Source organism: Monopterus albus, unplaced genomic scaffold (assembly GCF_001952655.1).
Source record: "Monopterus albus unplaced genomic scaffold, M_albus_1.0 scaffold223.1, whole genome shotgun sequence".
NCBI classification, from domain to species: domain Eukaryota; kingdom Metazoa; phylum Chordata; class Actinopteri; order Synbranchiformes; family Synbranchidae; genus Monopterus; species Monopterus albus.
The window spans coordinates 622,012-642,047 of NW_018128103.1; the positions used below are offsets into that span (position 1 = coordinate 622,012).

General features: G+C 41.3%; 1 protein-coding gene across 4 annotated transcripts in view; it reads right to left on the reverse strand.

Moving 5' to 3' along the window:
* The window catches only part of LOC109971385 (casein kinase I-like), a 32,218-nt gene extending 12,397 nt beyond the window's left edge, over positions 1-19,821 (reverse strand). Inside the window, exons 1-9 of one of the 4 annotated variants that reach the window (XM_020619600.1) lie at positions 19,630-19,821; positions 5,542-6,671; positions 5,198-5,267; positions 3,602-3,750; positions 3,247-3,481; positions 2,974-3,059; positions 2,340-2,424; positions 2,016-2,161; positions 836-916 (exon numbers count right to left, since the gene is read on the reverse strand). In XM_020619600.1, coding sequence (XP_020475256.1) covers positions 836-916; positions 2,016-2,161; positions 2,340-2,424; positions 2,974-3,059; positions 3,247-3,481; positions 3,602-3,750; positions 5,198-5,267; positions 5,542-5,841 — 1,152 coding nt within the window. In that variant the 5' untranslated portion in view covers positions 5,842-6,671; positions 19,630-19,821. Of the gene's footprint in view, positions 1-835; positions 917-2,015; positions 2,165-2,339; positions 2,425-2,973; positions 3,060-3,246; positions 3,482-3,601; positions 3,751-5,197; positions 5,268-5,541; positions 6,672-19,629 lie in introns of all 4 variants that reach the window. The other 3 variants (XM_020619599.1, XM_020619602.1, XM_020619601.1) reach the window with 3 other exon arrangements.
* Positions 19,822-20,036: the final 215 nt, after the last annotated feature.

Below are 20,036 nucleotides of genomic sequence, written 5' to 3' on the forward strand. Positions count from 1 at the left end.
ACTTAAATGATTTTAGCATATGGCTGCAATATAACAAAGAGTGAAAAATTTAAGGGGGTCTGAATACTTTCCATACCCACTGTATATGGAAGACCGTAACATGATTGCTTGCAGGTTTGCTCCACAACTTGGACAGTGATGCTCAGTATATACACCCAGTACAATTTTGTCAATGATTTGCTCAGTGATTCTAGGGAGGCCATGTAAATGGAGTCCACAATGCCAGCTGTAGGTCCAGTCTGACTACAACTGGCATCCTCTGTGAAGAGGCCAACAATTAACTTTGCAGTCACCTGTTCAGCCTACAGGGGGTGACCAAGAGGGTATACAAGATATTCTGTTGATCAGTTTCAAAAAACATCTACTGTCCATCGTGAGTAAATTTTGTAAACCATGAAAAATTCCAAGAGGGTGTTCATATTTTACACAGGTACTATAACTACATTGTTACAGTTAACTATCATGGCATTGAAGTAGTACAATAATTATAAAAGGTAACAGAGATTTTTTATCTAGTCGGTTAACTTCTGGATTTAAACTCCTTACTATAGATTGCTGCCGAAATGTTTGCACATTTGTTGTCAGCTTTAGTTCTGACTGACAAAGAAACCAAGCAAATTATCCCTGCAACAAGGCCAGTTACGTTAACTTAAGTGGAGCAAACAAGAAATGATAAAAACTGAGGGGTAGTACTGTAAGAGGCAGGGGTAGTTCACATAGCCTGCTGTGTGTGTGTGTGTGTGTGTGTGTGTGTGTGTTTGGCAAACCAGTGCATCTGTTCCAAATGTTGGGCAACACTAATGAGATCATATCTGTCCAGAATGAGTGTTTGTACCTGGTTTTTGGTCTGTGCTACTTTCTCACGATTGCTGGTCTGAAGCGGTGTCTCACTGGCCACTGGACCAATAGGAGTGGGCTACACACACAAGAAGTGAGATCAGCATGGGATCAGAAAAACGAAACATACACAATAAACTCTTAGCAATAAAAAAAGGAATTATATCAAATCATCAATAATAATATATGGCACATCATATATTGGTCAAATTTCAAACCTGCTGAATCAAAGTTTCTGCAAATTTCATCAAGACAAGACCTTTTTGGACCAGTGTGAGTGCAGTTTAAGACTCATTTCATATCCATGTTGGCAAAAAAATAGGAAGGGCATGAAGAAAAATCAGCTCAGTAATCATATTGTATACGTATGAATTACTTTGTAAGTAATAATTAGACAGCTACCATGTGTCGTCTAAATCACAGCGGTTTTTAAGGCTGATGCAGATCCAAACACTGCCTAGAGGTTGTTTACTGGTGTTGTAGAGGCTGGGTCATCTGGGACCGGGCCGTGGTTTCAGTGTTACTCAGAGGTTTTTAACAGTAGTTACGTTTTTCTGTGACTTCAATGCCTTCATGCCCAAAGTTCCTAATTTCAGCATTTTCTTGCACATAGTGCAGTAAGCTTCAAATTAATTTAGTTTACCAGGCTTCAACCAAGCACTCAAAGCACAGTTTTCACTCGTCATCTCATTAAACTTACCCTTCTCCGTGTCAGGTTGATGAAAGCAATGGAAGCAAACACTTATGGAAGACGTGCTATGTTATCCCACATGCAGCACCACCCTTGCAAATGTTATGGGTTCGAAATTGGTTTGGCTTTGTAGTTTTATTACAGGGTGATAAACATGAAGTGATGAGGAAAAAACGACAAGAAATCAGTGTACCAGAGGCAGCACGACTGATGGTAATGTGACATTACAGAAGCAACATCAACTTAATGTTAAAATAATCCACTTAACCTACTAGGCATGCCCAATAATTTTTAAGACCCATCACAATTGCACTGAAGACATTAATGCGTCATAAATTGGATTTTAGACCTTTTAAGAATTTGCAGAAACCCTGTAAACTCAAACCTCACTGTCTAAACATCTACCCAGTTTTTTTCCTGACCTTACCCAGACACTCCTCAGACAGCTTATTGTGTGTGCAACACATAAAACCCACTGTACACTAACCAGTGGCTTTCCAGTCCAGTCATACTGGTAGTCAAAGATGTATCCGTTTCTGTCAAAGAGATCTGTGAAGAGTTTCCTCAGATAGTCGTAGTCAGGCTTCTCAAAGAAGTCTAGCCGACGCACATACCGCAGGTAGGTGGCCATTTCTTCTGTTACATACACACAGGTACAAAAACACACAGACATGCACATATGAGACCACGCACAGGCACCCAACCAACACAGAGAGAGACAAAATCTGATCAACAAATCCTAGCCTCAGCATGCAGTGTATGCCACAGCTGCACAGAAGTACAGCTTTTTTGTAAAGGTGTGTATACAAACCTGGGAAGCTCTCACAAAGGACTTCTATTGGTGTGTCTCTCTTTGTGTCTCCTATCTTCTGATAACGTTCTTTCAAAGTGTCAGCCTAATGACAAGACACAGGGAAGAATTTATTCTTAACAGATAATGGATGAATACAAAGCAAACAAAAGTCAGGACAGAGGCCCACACATGCAGGGAGAAAGCAGGGGAAAAACAATGACTGAAGCGATGAACACACTAGATGTCTGAGGTACATCCCAAGTCTCTTATACAGTATGCATCAATGTTCCCTCACTTATATCTTCTTGTGTTTTAGTCCCGCCCACGTAAGATGCAAGTGCGAGGAGAGATAAACTGAGGAAACAAGTTTATACAGACATGAGATGTCCTCTTCTCTGATCCTTCATCTAAAATGTCTAATCACCAATTGATATCCGATAAAAGGGTGCGTCAGTCCCTAGAAGACTTGTTGTTCTCATGTATCCTCACTCATGACTCCTCCAGCAGCTTCCTCGCTCCTCAGAGCAGATTAAATCTTGAGACATCCTCGATCCTTGCTTGACCAGAACAATTTCCAGGTCGAGTGAGGATCGAGGAGTAATCATATCATATCAGAGACTTGAGATGCAGCCCTGGTCAGCTGTCTCTTCACCTTGAGTCCCTGCCAGGGTAGGCTGCCTCGCAAGAAGTACATGAACATGTGGCCTAGAGCTTCCAGATCATCCCGCCTGCTTTGCTCTAAAATAACAGAACAACAAAAGCATCAGTAGGTGAACTGACTGCTTTTAAATTCAACACTGATGCCAGAAACATTTACGCTACACTCCAACATCCAGTCTGGTACTTACAACAGCACTGCTAGGAGAACGACAAATTTTATTCACTACGGCCTCAACAGCTTTATGTTACTTCAACTGCAGCTCACCTTTCCCCAGATGTGTATTGATGCTCATATATCTAGCAGTTCCAGTCAGACTTTTATGTTCTCTGTATGGGATGTGTTTCTTAGTCTCTGGGTCAATGTATTCTTTCGCCAGACCAAAGTCTATGATGTGGATAGTGTGTTGCCGTTTGGAGCCAGGTCGGCCCACCAGGAAGTTCTCGGGCTTCACATCTCGATAGATCAGGCTTCGTGTGTGAACAAATTCCATGCGTGTTATCTAAGGGAGAAAAAAAAGTAAATATATTAAAAACAATGCAAAGGTGGGTTATTTAAAAAGAGCAAAGGTAAAATACTGCAGTTCAATATGGTGAAAAATCATTTTTGGTGTTTGTCTTACCAGCTGTATAGCTATCATGAGTACAGTCTTTAGAGAGAAGGTTCGATCACAGAGGTCAAACAGATCTTCTAAGCTGGGTCCCAATAGCTCTAGAACCATAGCATTATATTTACCACATGGTCCAAAGTAAAACACCTGGGGTACACCCTCTGGATGGAGAAATGGTGAAAGAAAGAGCAGGAAATAAATACAGCTACATTTACGCATAAACATGATACACTGATCTAAAGTCAGTTTCAGATTTATGACTCAAACAGATCATACATTTCACGGTTTAAACATCATTTTGCCCTCAGTGTCATACATTTTCAAAGGGCATTTGGTGTTTACTGCAGCCAATCCCAGCTGACATTGAGTGAGAGGCAGGGTCCACCCTGGACAGGTCGCCAGTCTATCACAGGGCTGACACTTAGAGACAGACAACCACCCACACTCACTCCTACAGGCAATTCAGAGTCGCCAGTCAACCTAAACTGCTTGTCTTTGCACAGCGGGAGGAAATCAGAATACCTGGAGAGAACCCGCACAGGCAGAGGCAGAACATGCAGACTCCACACAGAAAGTCATCAGGTCGACCCAGACTCGAACCTGGAACTTTCTTGCTGTGAGGCGACAGTGCTAACCGCCGCTGTGCTGCCCTGTGTTATTAACCACCCAGCCAAATTTGAATGATTAAAAATATCACCAAATATATAAAATTTGCTTTCGAAATCATGAAAAAATAAGGAGTATTCTGTGCTCTGAAATGCCTGGGGAGTGTCAGGTGAAGACACTGAAACCACGTCCTGCAAATATGCCACCAGTTCTCGTCATAAATGTATTAAGGGAGAATGTGTAGGAAAGATGCATTTGCGGGGCGAAGGCATAGCTAGCTAGCAAACTGGTGCTCAGTTCCTACACACACACGCAGAACAGAAAAGGGAGCCCAGGACAAGTGAAAGTGAAACTTATGAAGTTTACAACACCTGTGCTCATTACCGCATGTGCAATAAACCCCTCGAGTAAAAACCCATTATGTCCCCCACAACTATGCTCGGTTTAGACCCGCTCCAGCACATTCACGGTTCATGTGCTCCGACTTTGGTCATTGCTTAATACCAAAGCAGCAGCATTAATGTTTTTTATTTAAAAAAAAACATAACTGTTGCTGTGAAGTTTCTTATTGTGCCCCTAAAAACAAATGCAGGTGTAGAGCTCTGTGCACTCTAGCTTTTATACCATTACAGTGTTGGGAGGAGGTGTTATGTTTCAGGATGGCTCCAGTGTGTCATCAAGCCACGCATTATGTTATGAAAAACTGTTTTAAGGGTCTAACTCCACAATTTAGCACTTCATAATTCTCAGTCTTTCCATGTTTTCAGTAACTATTTTCTAAAGTATAATGTGCTTAGAAGCAAATCGCTGATTTTGCTTCACCCCAACGTTAACGAGACATGCACGAGTAGGTTTTAAACATCTGTAATCTTGATTGTATTAGTAAATCACTGAATATGCATTTGTGGCTACTAATGAAAGGAATTTAGCCCCTTGCCCTTTAGTTAAAACACCACTGATTCTCACAGTAGGAAGCCCAACAAAAGGCATGGCAGTTCTTACCTGAACTTCCCAGCTGCTTGTAGAAGCGGTATTCTAAGTGGAGTTGTGGTGCTCGCGACTTGATTGGCTCCTGCAAAGGAAGATTGTTTTAATTAGTACAATTCTTTTTCATACAATAAAGCAGTAAAATTCATAGTACCAGTTTTTATGACAAATACTAACATATTTGGGCTACGCATACACACATTTTAAAAATGTTTTGCATAATATTTTAGAACAATTTAATTAAAAAAATTTTTTTACTTTAAAATGTATTCAATTATTTTTTTCTGAATGAACTGATAATAGTCATCATAATATTAAGTGCTGCCCTACAGTACACTATAGAGAGAATGGAGTTTTACCAGTTTGATAGCAACATATTCATTGGTGTACAGGTTCTTTCCAAGTCGCAGCTCTCCAAAGTTCCCACAGCCAATCTTCTTTCCAACCCGGAAGTTTGGTCCAACCATCAGAACCCCAGAGTTGGCTCCAGCACCCCTGCCACTGTGCACTGATCGACTGCTTGTTTTGCCAGACATCCTTTTCCCCTCCTCTGTCTCCCCCTTCCCTCCAACTCCACCACCACCACCACCTCCTCCTCCTCCTCCTCCTCCTCCTCCACCGCCCCCTCCTCCCCCTACTCCACGCTTGTCAAAGTCCATCAGTTTGTGGTAGCCTGGCTTCTCCACGGTTAAGCTGATTCCATGCAACCAAACAACCACCAAAACAACTGCCTAGCGGCTTGACTGTCAGACTTCAGGGCAGACTACACTGAGCCAGACTGTGGGTTGTGGTCTGACTTTAAACAGGGGCGGGGCCTAAGATGTAACAGATTAAGGTGAACTGGGACAGATGGGAGATGAATTCACAAAAGAGAAAAAGAGGAGGCCCTCAAAAAGAACCAGAGCTTAGGTGGAGCAAAAGTTAGTGTTTGTTGGGTGGGTGGGTATATGGATGACTAAATGAAAAGAAAAATGAAAAAATGATGGGGTACAGGGTGCCACTACAAACAGGTTTATACCCCCGTGTAGGGGCCAGATATGGTAATTGAGAAGAGAAGGATAATGGCCTGATCAGTCACCATACGCAGTTAGCCATATGCTAACATGCTCTGTGAAACTACAACAGCTTGAGGCTCAGCCATACCGGGCCACCATGATAATAGCCTGTTCTCTGCATTACACCAGTGTACCCAACCCCACAGCTGACTTTGTCAACAGAATGCGTTGGGTTTATAACAAAGCCTTGGAGGACTTCAGCATTTCCCCTTTTTTTACATGTGGTATTCGGTTATGGCCAAATACCTCAGCTGTGTGATTTATTGCCATATGTCTTAGTTAAATTACATTCCTATAAATATTAGACCTTGCAACTTGTTCACTGTCAGTTGCTGATAAATCTGGCACACCACTACATGATCCCAGTGAACAACAAGTGAAACTCTGGCCCCTGGGTGCGATGAAGACTGTGTGCTGAGGGTTCAATGTGCCACCTGAAAGACAGACAGACAAAAAAAAACAAAACAAAAGATTGCATTCACAAAGTCTAAACAATATTTTCATATTTCATGTACAGGACAGCACATTTAGACAGATTCACCTTTCTTGGGTTTTTCTGACACTAATAAGTAAAATGCCAAAGTTTTTCTGTTTGATGTCTGACCAGTCCCCAGAGTATAGTGAAGCCCTGAGGACAAAATCTTTCAGCAGATTCAAAAATATGCATTAGTATTAAACTGTACTAGTGTTTGTTTTTGCTGATGTCAAATTATGTAAAAGAAAAATGTTTGCGTTGGATATTGTGTTTAGCACCACAATAGCCAGCAGATTAAACTGCAGATATAAGGCTAGTGCCACTGTTTGAAGGCCACGACATCCTAACCCCTGGACATAGTACCACAGCTTAACCTCTCACACTAAAGTGGCATATTTGAAACGTACTGAAGCTCCAAACACTGCTTGAGGTTTTTTGGCAGAGATACTCAGTAATTGACTACCATGAACCTGCGAATAGAGTTCCCTGCAGACTTCCCTCTTACATGTCATTACTTCAGGACAAGACCCCAAACCCTCCTGAATAATAACCTGCAGTTATAGGCAGCTACCTCCTTATACCCTCAGATGATACTCTACGAGAAGCTTTAGGAACCAGTATACTTTGGCTCTTTGAGGAAGTGTTAAGTTTTGTCTGAAATAACCCATAAAAGCCGTGTCACTGGCCACTTATGACCATGTTTGCTTTGCACAGCATTTAGCTTTTTCATCTTTTTCTGGCTCGTCCGTTGTCTTTTCAGACTCTGCCTCCTTAAACATTGGGCATTCCAGTATTTTTTGCAAATACTCTTGTTGTTCCTGTAGGACCTTTAGCTGTAAAGAGAATCTGTTCAATGGCCTGCTGCAAAGTCATTTCTGATACTGGATCGTCAAAGGCCAACACTGCTTTAGTGACCTACGCTCCCTCATTACTCCTTTCCTGGGCCTTTTCCAAATTCTCTCCGGGACATGTTTTTACAGCTCCGCTGACACCACAACTGATGGATAAAGGAGGGATCAGACAGCAGGCCAACAGGTTGTCAGTAACTGATTCCCTGGTTTTGAAAACCTAACAAAATTACTTTTTTTGCACAAAACAAAGGAAGTTTAACCATTTACATTTTAAAATTCATAACAGCAACCAAGTAATCTGCAACTAGCCTATCTAGCAGAAAATCATACCAAATCTTCCTCCTGGAGGACAGGATAAGTTCTCTAGTATTTTGAATTTCCTCCTATAATAATAGGCTAACACTCACCCTGGCTACTCCAGTTCCTTCCTTCCTTCTCTCCTCCGTTTTCCTTTCACATCCCGTCTATCCTCACCCATCCTCTTCTCCCTGCTTTTCCTCTACTCAAGGCCTTCCTTTTCTCTTCCTGTTCTCCTTGCTGTAACATGCTAGCTAATGGCAATGCATGTGCTGGTTTTTATTACCGGTAGGCTGTAACAATAGGTAGCTGACAAACAGGGAGTAAAAATCATTTTAATACCTAAATTCATTTCAAATTTTCTTTGAAACTAATTTCAGTTTGTTAGTTTTTGTTTTTCTTAGCTTTAAAACAATCTAATCTCAAGAGTTGTTTCTGATCGGATGCTTTACACAGTTTCCTTAGAGGCGGTACAGTAGCAAAGCCTTTACTGATTCAACATTACCCGACAAATGAATCAAGCGGGACAGAGAATTTGCTCCAGTTCAGACAAGTCACTGATTATTTTCAGCAGTGAATAGTAAATGTATTCAGATTTCTCCAGCCACTCATATCTCACCCTCAGTGTTTTCTATCTCACACAAAGAAAGCAGAAACGCATCACATTTTATACTCATTTTTATGACACTTTACAAAATTTCTGCAAAAAATAGCTGAATTTTTAAGCAACATTATATTTTAACACACTGAAAATTGTCTCTTCTTAAAGAGACCTTGTCCTCTGGTGTGACAGTACAGGTGTGGTAGCAGTGGACATTTTTGGACACACCAAAGGATTCAGCCTTGATTCCAGTCTTGTGTGTCAGTTAATAACCTCGCTATTCCTAGTTAACCTGTCATTACTAATTAAGACACATTTGCACACTTTTACATAATTATGCACATTAGCATACAGTTTTCAATTAAAAAGTGCTTTAAGGGTGTCACACCAAAGGACAAAAAAATTGAACACTTTTAGTTGTTCCAAATCTGAGACAAAAACTTAGCATGAGCCTGCCCTCCAAGGAGGACCTGTACACCTCACGGGTCAAAAGGAGGGCGAAGAGGATCACTACAGACCCCTCATACCCTGGACACAGACTGTTTGAACTCCTCCCCTCTGGATGGTGCTACAGGTCAGTGTGTGCCAAGACAACCAGGCACAGGGACAGTTTCTTCCCCTAGGCTATTGCACTCTTGAACAGCTAGTCTCTGTTTGCTCTTTAACTTGTATATATTGTGTATTTATTTTGTTTTTTATTGCTGTGCACATCAGTAGCCACTGGGCTGGAGTCAAATTCCTTTTATTTTTGATAATACTTGGAAATAAAGTTTATTCTTAAAAAAACAGAGGTGTGGCAGAGAAAATAATATGTCCAAACAAGTCACGCTGCCAAAGGTGGATTCCAGTCAAGCTTTGGACACATCTCTGGGATAATTAAAGGAAACAGGATGCACCTGACCACAGTCTGAAGTATCAAAGCAAAGGGTTTGTAAATCATAAATTTCAGTGTTTGATTTTTAATTTATTTGCAAGAATATATATAATATTGCAAAAACCTGTTTTCAGATGGTCATTATAAGAGTGCAGATTGATGGGCAGAAACAACAGTTTAATGCATTTAAAATTAAATCAACACCACAATAAAGTGTTCACAAGGCAAAAAGGTCTGAATACTTGTACACTAGTGACTGCATATAACTGCAAGGTAATTACAGATATTTTAAATGCTTCAGATCAAGTCAGGTAAATTCAGGCAGTCAAAACCATGACATCTAAAAATGTATTTCCATCAAGAGTCTGAGATCAAATGTATTGGTTCCTTCTTGACACCGTGATTCAAATCTCCAGCTCACTGGTTGGGAGATGACCGCTCTACCCACTGAACCACAATCGCCCATTGTAATATGCGTGTGCCATTTTTGACTTGCAATACTTAGTCACAGGGCAATCTGTAGGCATAAAATTAACAGTGATGCCTTATTATAAATTTAAGAAGATCTATCCCACTTGAACTTATCAATACTTTGGCGGCTAACAGCTCCACCGCTGAGTTTTCTGTAAGGCTGGCTGAACAGTGGTAAATAATGTTAAACAAGCCACCTCTCTTCCTCTTTCAGACAACACACTTAACAGGAACTTGCTTTACAAAGCTCAGAGCTACTTGCATACAGTAGGTACAGGTTGTTTCCAGTATTGTCAATGATGCAGATCCATCCCTCAGCTTCAAAAGAACAGTTTAGTCCAACAGCTTCATGACCACTGCTTACTCAGAGTAATGACATGGAGGACACACAAACAAGAATAACAGTGATGGCGGATGACGCTGAGCATGTTGACACGTTTCCTCTGATGTCAGTAACAGGAACAACATGACCCCTGAACCCCTGTTAGGCAGAGCAACGTGAACTCAACAGAATGACCCAATCACTTGAGACACATTCAGTGCACTCTGGTGATCCCCATTTCACTAACTGTGAGACTACTAGCACCAACCTGTTTTCACTTTGACATTAAGGAGGTTTTTTTGGAATTTTTTTGTCAAAAAAGCCACATTATATTGACCATAACTGTGATAATCAACTTTATTTGGCCAAGTATGTTACACACAAGGAATTTGTTTCCAGTACAGAACCAAGGCAGCCATCTGGGGCACCAACTCTACCGATGGCTATAACCATCGGGGGCAACGAGATTCAGTGTCTTGCCCAAGGACACTTCAACATGTAGACTGCAGGCACCAAGATTCGAACCTCCGATCCTCCAGTTGAGAAACAAGTGCTCTACCCACTGAAACCACAGTCACCCCACAGTTTAAATCTAAACAGATTTATAAAATCAATAAAAGGGTAAAACTTCCCAGGGGATGAATACTTTTTATAGGCACTGTAGTTGGCCGTGTGGTTTTCTGCACCCACACCATTGCAGCTGTGTTGATGAACATTGCAGAATGAAGTTGCTACTGTCAGACAGCACCACTGTAGCTGAGCTGCTAATGACATGCATTACTCTAATTAAACATGCTCCCAACAGAATCAACACTAAAGTGATTAACTGTGTAAGTGACACCTCCCTGCTCTGAGTAGGCTATAGGTGCTTTTTTTTTTTTTACCAACGGCAGTAAACGCTTAAAGATTTTCTGGATTGATAAAGTTAGCAACAGTATTTTGTGCATCCTGGGACATCTGCAGGCCATCGGCTGAGCAGGTGTTTCCAGCAGCTCTACTACAGTACCTACAGTGAACAACACACAAGCCACCACTGGCATAAGGTCTGCATATTATCATACTGGCCATTGTTTGGCCATAAACATCATTATTCTGTGCTGTTTAATTCATAACTCAAGAAATCTGTTTACTTCATCTGTTGTTTAAATTCCCATTTTACTCAAATTTTATGGAGAACACATCAGTATTTAAAACTGTTTTATAATGAAAAATGTATTTCATAAAATGATAAAGACTAATAGATTACCAATTATTAATGTAGCCGACTATTGATGACTGAAATCTGCATCTGTAGCTCAGAGAAAAAATTATACCCCAGTCCAAGGTTCTCCAACACATGGCTCACAAGATAACAGTAGTCCCATTCCTCTTTTGAGGCCTTTTTTCTGGCCTATATATTTTTTACATTTCAGCAAATTAAGGTCTATTAGCAGTTCCTGTTTCCTACAGTATACCGTCTGAAGCTGAAGAAAACCTGTGTGATGATCCTCTGGAATTGTCTGAAGTTAAAAGAAAAGCCTTGTTTATACAATTTCTAAATAGCACTTGATACTGGTATTTAATAACTGGTTACACAAAACAATTAGCTTATTGAGGTGGTTTAGTCATGGGATTAGTTTGTTTTAATGAATCTTGTGAATAAATGCAACTAGTAATGATTTCACTTTGTCAAAGCAGCTCTCTGAGAAAATAAACACTTTGCAGACACCTAGTCTACTGTAGAAACTGATGTTCTGATTCCATCATTAATCAGGACATTATATTTTACAAAAGGCCAAGGATAAAATCTCCGACAGTGGAATTCACAGGGATGTCTGAGCTACAGTATGTATGACAGCTTTGACTGCTGCATCAGCTGTTTGCCTGAGAACTTTGTTGTTTATGTGGGAACCATGCTCAGCTGAGTTTATCAAATGAGGTAGCCTGAAACGTCAACAAAATTTCAAGACCTGCTAAAATCAGATTACATAATAAAATGCAAAACATTCTTCCTTGAATTAAGTGAGATCTATCTGAGTGTATATGGAACTGAAGGCCCTGATTAGAAAGAAAGCCTTTATCCCAGGGGTGGGCAAACTATGGCCCGCGGGCCACATCCGGCCCGTTGGTCCTTTTAATCCGGCCCGCCGAAGATTGGTACAGGATTGCTAATTATGCTAACAACCAGTCAACGCAAGAACGGACGGCTACTGCTCAGAGGCTGGCAGCTAGTTTGCAGGCTTAGCAAAACACCTTTATCTGACAAACTGCCATCCAAGAATCAAGCACAAAGGTTATTTGCTGGCATTCATGTTAGCAAAGACTAGCGAGCCTTTCTCCAACGGGGAGTTTCTCAAAGAGTGCATGGTAGAGACAGCAGGTATGTTGTGTCCTGAGAGCAAGAACAAATTTGAAAAAATTATCTTTATCAAGCAGAAGAGTGACTCGCCGTTTCTTGAAGAAACTGACGCTGATCACCAGGACTTGCTTTATCGCTCTAATGTCCACTGGTTAAGTTTGGGGAAAGTATGTCAACAAGTGTGGGAGCTCAAACAGGAGATTAGCTCATTTTTGGAGCTACTTGAGAAAGCTGACGATTTTCCTGAGCTGAGTGACACAGATTGGCTTTGTGATTTAGCTTTTGCTGGGGACATACTGACACACATGAATGAGCTGAACGTGAAGCTAGAAGGGAAAGATCAGTTTGTGCACGAAATGTTCAATAACGTCAGAGCCTTCAAAACCAAGCTAGCTTTATTCTCAAAGCAAATGTCAAATAAGCAGAGTGTCTACAGAGTTTAACAAATTAAATTTAAGACTTTTTAAGACCAACTTATATGAAATTTAAGACCAAGCTGCCAATGGAAAATATATATACATATATATACAGTGGTGTGAAAAAGTATTTGCCCCCTTACTGATTTCTTATCTTTTTGCATGTTTGTCACACTGTAATGTTTCAGATCATCAAACAAATTTAAATATTAGTCAAAGATAACACAAGTAAACACATCATGCAGTTTTTAAATGAAGGTTTTTATTATTAAGGGAAAACAAAATCCAAAACTACAAAACCCTGTGTGAATAAGTGTTTGCCCCCTAAACCTAATAACTGGTTGGGCCACCCTTAGCAGCAACAACTGCAATCAAGCGTTTTCGATAACTTGCCATGAGTCTTCCACAGCGCTGTGGAGGAATTTTGGCCCACTCATCTTGGCAGAATTGTTGTAAGTCAGCCACATTGGAAGGTTTTCGGGCATGAACTGCCTTTTTAAGGTCATGCCACAGCATCTCAATTGGATTCAGGTCAGGACTTTGACTAGGCCACTCCAAAGTCTTCATGTTGTTTTTCTTCAGCCATTCAGAAGTGGACTTGCTGGTGTGCTTTGGATCATTGTCCTGCTGCAGAACCCAAGTTCGCTTCAGCTTGAGGTCACAAACGGATGGCCGGACATTCTCCTTCAGGATATTTTGGTACACAGCAGAATTCATGGTTCCACTTATCACAGCATGTCTTCCAGGCCCTGAAGCAGCAAAACAGCCCCAGACCATCACACTACCACCACCATATTTTACTGTTGGTATGATGTTCTTTTTCTGAAATGCGCTGTTACTTTTACGCCACACATAATGGGACACACACCTTCCAAAAAGTTCAACTTTTGTCTCGTCTGTCCACAGAGTATTATCCCAAAAGTCTTGGGGATCATCAAGATGTTTTCTGGCAAAACTGAGACGAGCCTTTATGTTCTTTTTGCTCAGCAGTGGTTTTCGTCTTGGAACTCTGCCATGCAAACCATTTTTGCCCAGTCTCTTTCTTATGGTGGAGTCATGAACACTCACCTTAACTGAGGCAAGTGAGGCCTGCAGTTCTTTGGATGTTGTTGTGGGGTCTTTTGTGACCTCTTGGATGAGTTGTCGCTGCGCTCTTGGGGTAATTTTGGTCGGCCGGCCACTCCTGGGAAGGTTCTCCACTGTTCCATGTTTTCGCCATTTGTGGATAATGGCTCTCACTGTGGTTCGCTGCAGTCCCAAAGCTTTAGAAATGGCTTTATAACCTTTTCCAAACTGATAGAGCTCAATTATTCTCTTTCTCATTTGGTTTTGAATTTCTTTGGATCTCGGCATGATGTCTAGCTTTTGAGGATCTTTTGGTCTACTTCACTTTGTCAGGCAGGTCCTATTTAAGTGATTTCTTGATTGCGAACAGGTGTGGCAGTAATCAGGCCTGGGTGTGGCTAGAGAAATTGAACTCAGGTGCGATAAACCAGTGTTTTGACAGGGGGGCAAACACTTGTTCACACAGGGCTATATAGTTTTGGATTTTGTTTTCCCTTAATAATAAAAACCTTCATTTAAAAACTGCATGATGTGTTTACTTGTGTTATCGTTGACTAATATTTAAATTTGTTTGATGATCTGAAACATTACAGTGTGACAAACATGCAAAAAGATAAGAAATCAGTAAGGGGGCAAACACTTTGTCACACCACTGTATTTGGAGCATGTCTGTGGCTCATAAACCACCTGAGGTTTGACCAAGTCAGTTCTGTGACAGCCCGAGGGGCATGGGGTGGGGATCCATAGATTGTGGAGCTTGAACCATAACACAGACCGAGTTGGTCGGTAGCTCGACCTCTGTTACAGAGATTTCAACCTTTTTAAATGTTTTTCCTCAGAGAAGTGTGTTCCTTTAATAGAAAAGGGTCCTTTTAAGGCCACAGTAAACTTGACACAAATTAGCTCGTAGAACAGAAACATCTTTGCTCAAAATAATAGGTTCTCTATTTGTACAAGGGAAGCTGGTTAGAAAATATACAAACATATCATTTAACATATCATCTGGTGTAACAGATCATAGCTGATCTCTGATCTGTACAGATCCCCCTCATGGTCCACCACACATGTAAACCACGCATTAATTGCCAATAAGACACTACCTCGTTGTGCCTGGCACTTCCGTTTCTAACAAGAGCAAGATGTTGTTGTGCACAGCAGGGAACTTTGGCTTTTCCCTCATCGGGAACCTAAAGAGAATTTGACAGTCTGATACCGTGGTTGTACTTTGTTTTTCCATGTCTATAGCTCTCTCTCTCTCTCACTCAAACACACAATCAGGTGAATGGAGAGCCTCAAGTCAGCATTCACGGTGCTCTGTAATCATGGTGGAACCTAATCAATCAGTCAGGGAGAGTGCAGGAGCAGCTTTGGAAACAGCCGTTGAACAGGCAGAACACAAACTGTAGAAATGTGACATCTCTGCTGCTTGGCTCATAGTGAACCAGCCTTAGTCCTCATTTCACCTCTAAACCAGCAGGAGTGGAATCCCTGACTGCAAAGAGGTCAATCCTCTGCCCAGACAATGTAGACATCCTCACATTTATATGTTTTATTTTAGGATTTTACTGAAACACCAGACATCTTCAATATTGTTTTCACCTAAGGCCAAGGACAATGTCTTCAAGTTCTTTAAAGAGCCCAGGGGGCCTTTCCTTGCTTTCTGATTTATCTGCAATTTTTATCCTTTCCACATGTAAATGTCTGCACAAGCCCAGAGTCCGGAAACATAGCTTTGAAAACCTCCTCAATCCCGTCATTTGACCTGAATGAGTGATGGCCTGTTACCGTCCTCAGCACCCAAATTACCTCCGCTCTTAGTGTTGGCGTAGAGCCAACAACTACACGCAGGTCAGATGGTGGCGTTGTAGGCTGAGGATCCTCAGTATTCACGGTGACATCTTTGCTAGCAGAATGAGTAGAGCAGAAACCTTGAATCGAACTCTTACCGTGGGCTCTCGCATACTCCTGGTGTTTCCCGCTCTGCGTGTGCGATTCCACCGCTTTGATGCCCATTGTGCCGAGTTTAAAACGTCTGCGACATACGATGCAATTTGCCTTGAAGACATTTTCAGGCACCGGCTTCAACCACCATGAGAAGTCATCATTCTGAAGCCACTTATAATTAAACTTACATTTACCCATTCTCTCTGGTCATGACACTAGCAACAGCGAGCTACGGGGAAAAATACTTCTTCTTCTTCATTTTATTGGCGGTCTGCAAGGTAAGCTGTTTGTTGTTAGCAACTGCCAATAAAAGAAACAGAAGAAGAAGGCTGACGTTCAAATAACCGCAGTGCAAAACATTGCGTAGTGGAGCGGGATTTTTGGAAACAACGCGTTGGATCTCCGACTTAAGTTTTTTTTTTTTTTTTGCGGTAATGTCACAAAAAATATTTAAGACCTCTCGAATCAGAATTTAAGGCTTTTTAATACTTTTTAAGGCTGCACAAAATGTTCACAAACGTCAGAGCCTTCAAAACGAAGCTAGCTTTATTCTCAAAGCAAATGTCAAATAAGTCATCTGCTCATTTCACCACACTGGCTACACTGAAAGAGGCCCCTCGACATGTGAAAAAATACAGGAAATCACCTGACGACCTGCACGGAAAATTCTGCCGTCGGTCGTCCGATTTTGGAAAAATTGACAAATCACTTCATCTGGTGTCATGTCCCTTCACACAAGACCCTGAAACGGCGCCACAGGAGTTGCACTGATTGATCTAAAATGTGAGACTGTCTTAAAGGAGACGTTCAACTCTCTTAAACTGGATGAGTTTTATGCTTCATTAAGTGCAGCCAAATTTCCAAACAGCCAGAAGATGGCACAGAGGATTCTGGTGTTGTTTGGCTCTACCTATGTGTGTGAACAGACTTTTATTGTGATGAACACCAACAAAGCACCCCACAGTTCCCAGTTGAGTGATGAACACCTCAGATCTATTCTGAGAATTGCCACAACAAAACTAACACCAGACTTCGATGCACTGGCAAAAAAAGGGTGATCAACAACACTGTTCCCACTAAAAGTGAATGTAAGTATTAACACTGTAATGCCTTTTATATTTTTATGTTTGATATGTATGCATCTGGTGCTGGCCCAGGCCGTATGTCAAATTTTAAAAGTCAATGTGGCCGCTGAGCCAAAAAGTTTGCCCACCCCTTCTTTATCCTCATAATCACTCTGCCAATTTCAAACCCTTCTCAGGAGGCAGTACAATGTTCTTGCTGCAATTTTAGGGGAAACACAGCTTATCTGGTTGTGTCGACATGGCCTTGTCTCACCACCCACACCTGAATGATTAGCTTTGCTACACACTCATTACTGAAGATAACTTCAGACACTAGTGAATACTTAAAAGCCAGTTTATGAGACTATAAACCACAGCTCTGACTGTATGCCTTTATTTACTTGACCTGTAGCAGATCACATCTGTCAGATTGAGCAACTCGTAGCCAAAAAAAAAAAAAAAAAAAAAAAGATAAATGCTGTTCTATGGCCTATATACTCTATAAGAAAGGGTTAGGCCTGTGCAATGTGAGAGGAACAAAGGAACAATCACCCTCACACACCATCTTTGACTTCAGCAAAAGAAGAGTCTGAATTTAGCTGACTTATGAAAAGTTTATAACTTTCACAGAAGTCCCATCAATTCCTATCAATGTCTATTAGAAATGTTCTATTGGAACTGACATCCGACAATGTCTACAGTAAAACATCGCAATGGATGATGACATCAGCTGTGGCGGGGTCAGCTAAAAGTACCCCTTTGCCCATCTGGCAGTACTCTGGGTGAAAGAAACAAAACACTAAGGAAAGTGCAGGATTTGTTCTTGTGTAATATAATGTAAAAGATGACAGATATTCATAACCATTTGCATATAAACCATCCCGCAGAATATGCTACATTCCCATTGTACATACATGTGAGATAGCTGATAGTTTCACCTGTGAAGACGTCTCCTTCTGTTGGAGTCGGAACGACAAAGAAGTGGTGATACAGAGTGATCCCTCTTTAATTTGATTGTCCATGGGCTGCATCAAAGTCACAAACCTGACAACAGCCACTTTCATTTTGCCCTGTCATCAATTTAAGTCACAGAGTTATCACTGGTTAACAGTGATGAGCGCCGCCGGTTGTCATTTCAACCAGAAACAGCTACGATCAGCTGAAGCTGCTACACGAATAATTTCCATACTGAGCTGTGCTAACAAGATTATGGGTGTCACTGGCACTGCTGACATCAGGATGGTGGCTAACCATCATGATGCCTATCAGCCATCGGTGATGGCACTGTTCCGTTGCCCATCTCTATTGTCTATACATCACCTGCTTTTGTGTGAAGCCTGAGCACTGACTCGTGAAACACCACTTCCCCTCAGCCACTTGACAACAATATGTCAGAGCTACTTACAAATAAAAACTTCCTCTGTGCATTTCCTGACAGATGAACTAAAAGCAACAGGCCTGGCCTCACACTGGTTATTATCATGCAGCAAGTGTTCTTAGCATTACTGACCCAAATCAAACAACTCTACAGTGGCTTTTCAGTCAACAGCAACATATGGCCTTTCACAGTTTACTTTACTCTATGTAATAGTGATGTTACACCAAATCACCACAACCCCTTCTGTCTCTGTCCTCTGTTAAGCTTGTTGATAGTACAGTGTGTGACATACAAAATGTAAATGCATGGCCCTTTCCGGGCAGGCTATGTCATTAGTGTATCAGTGACTCCTTACAGTCGTCTATACTTGGTAACGTGTGAAGAACTGAAAGCCCTGATGAGAAAGAAAGCCTTTATATCCTCATGATCTACCTGCCAATTTCAAACTCTAATCAGGAGGCAATACCGTGTTCTTGGTGCGATTTTAGGGGGAATACAGCTTATCTGGCTGTGTCAATATGGCCTTGTCTCACCACCCACACTCGAATGGTTAGCTTTACTGCACCACCTCTTACTCACTTCTGAAGATAACTTTGGGCACTGGTGAATACTTAAAAGCCAGTTTAAGAGAATGTAAACCACAACCTTGTTCAAGAGCTTCGCAAGCTGTCACTTTCTCGATTCTGTGAACAGAAATCCGTGAGCTGATCAGATGTGTGGCCAAAGGAGCAGTTCTAGTAAAGCTAGTATTAGCTAATCCGGCTGCAGCACATTTCACTGTGGGAGTAGCGGCTGGTCAATGTGAAAACTATATGCTTGCAATCGCCACCTGACGTCAGCTGGTAGTCTATTTTGGAAAATATTACGATGCTATTTCATGTCAAACTAGCAATATAACTAGGCAATGCTAGAAGTTAGGTTTAGGCCGCAGTAGTTTATGTTTGGCCTCAAAGTAGCTTGACAATGTTAGCTTCATTGAACAATTTCGAAGTAGCTAACTGGGCAAAATGTAGTAGCAAATAGTATCAAATGAAGCGAAGTAATGTAAGAGAATACACCGACAATATTAGCGGACAGCAGTGAAAAGGATAGCCTGGGATTCCTATCAACAACTCGCTACCCAGCTAGCGTTTTTAGCCTCTATGGTCGTAGCTTGTCAGAAGCTAATATGTTAGCCAGCCAGATAACTAACCAGTGTTGGCTGACGCTGAATTTATGCCCATAGAGTCATTCATAAACATAGCTAGCAGATTTAACAAGCACATTCATACAACGTTCAAAAAGAAGCTTACATACCTAAAAGGAACGTTTTCCTGTCGTATTTTTTTCTAGCTTTAAATCAATAGTTCTCATTTTCTTCGTCTCATTTTCCTGCTCATCTCTTTTTCCTTAGATGTTTGGCTAACCAGCTGAAAAACGTCGCCAGTGACCGTAACGCTCTTTACGTAGATGAAAATAAGCAGAGCGCAGTAAACTGACGCAACGAACGTAAACTTACTTTAGGAATAGCAACATAAAATCTGTGTGCGTCTCTACATGTGTTTGTGTGAGTATGCGTGAGAGGGGGTTGTACAGATTTAGATTTGTTGAATTTATTTTCATCCCCCAGCGCTTGCTGAAATAACTATGATTTTGTGTGTTTCATACGTTGTGTGTTTCTCCGTGTGTATTTATATCCAGTCTGTCGATGTGGGGCATTGTCT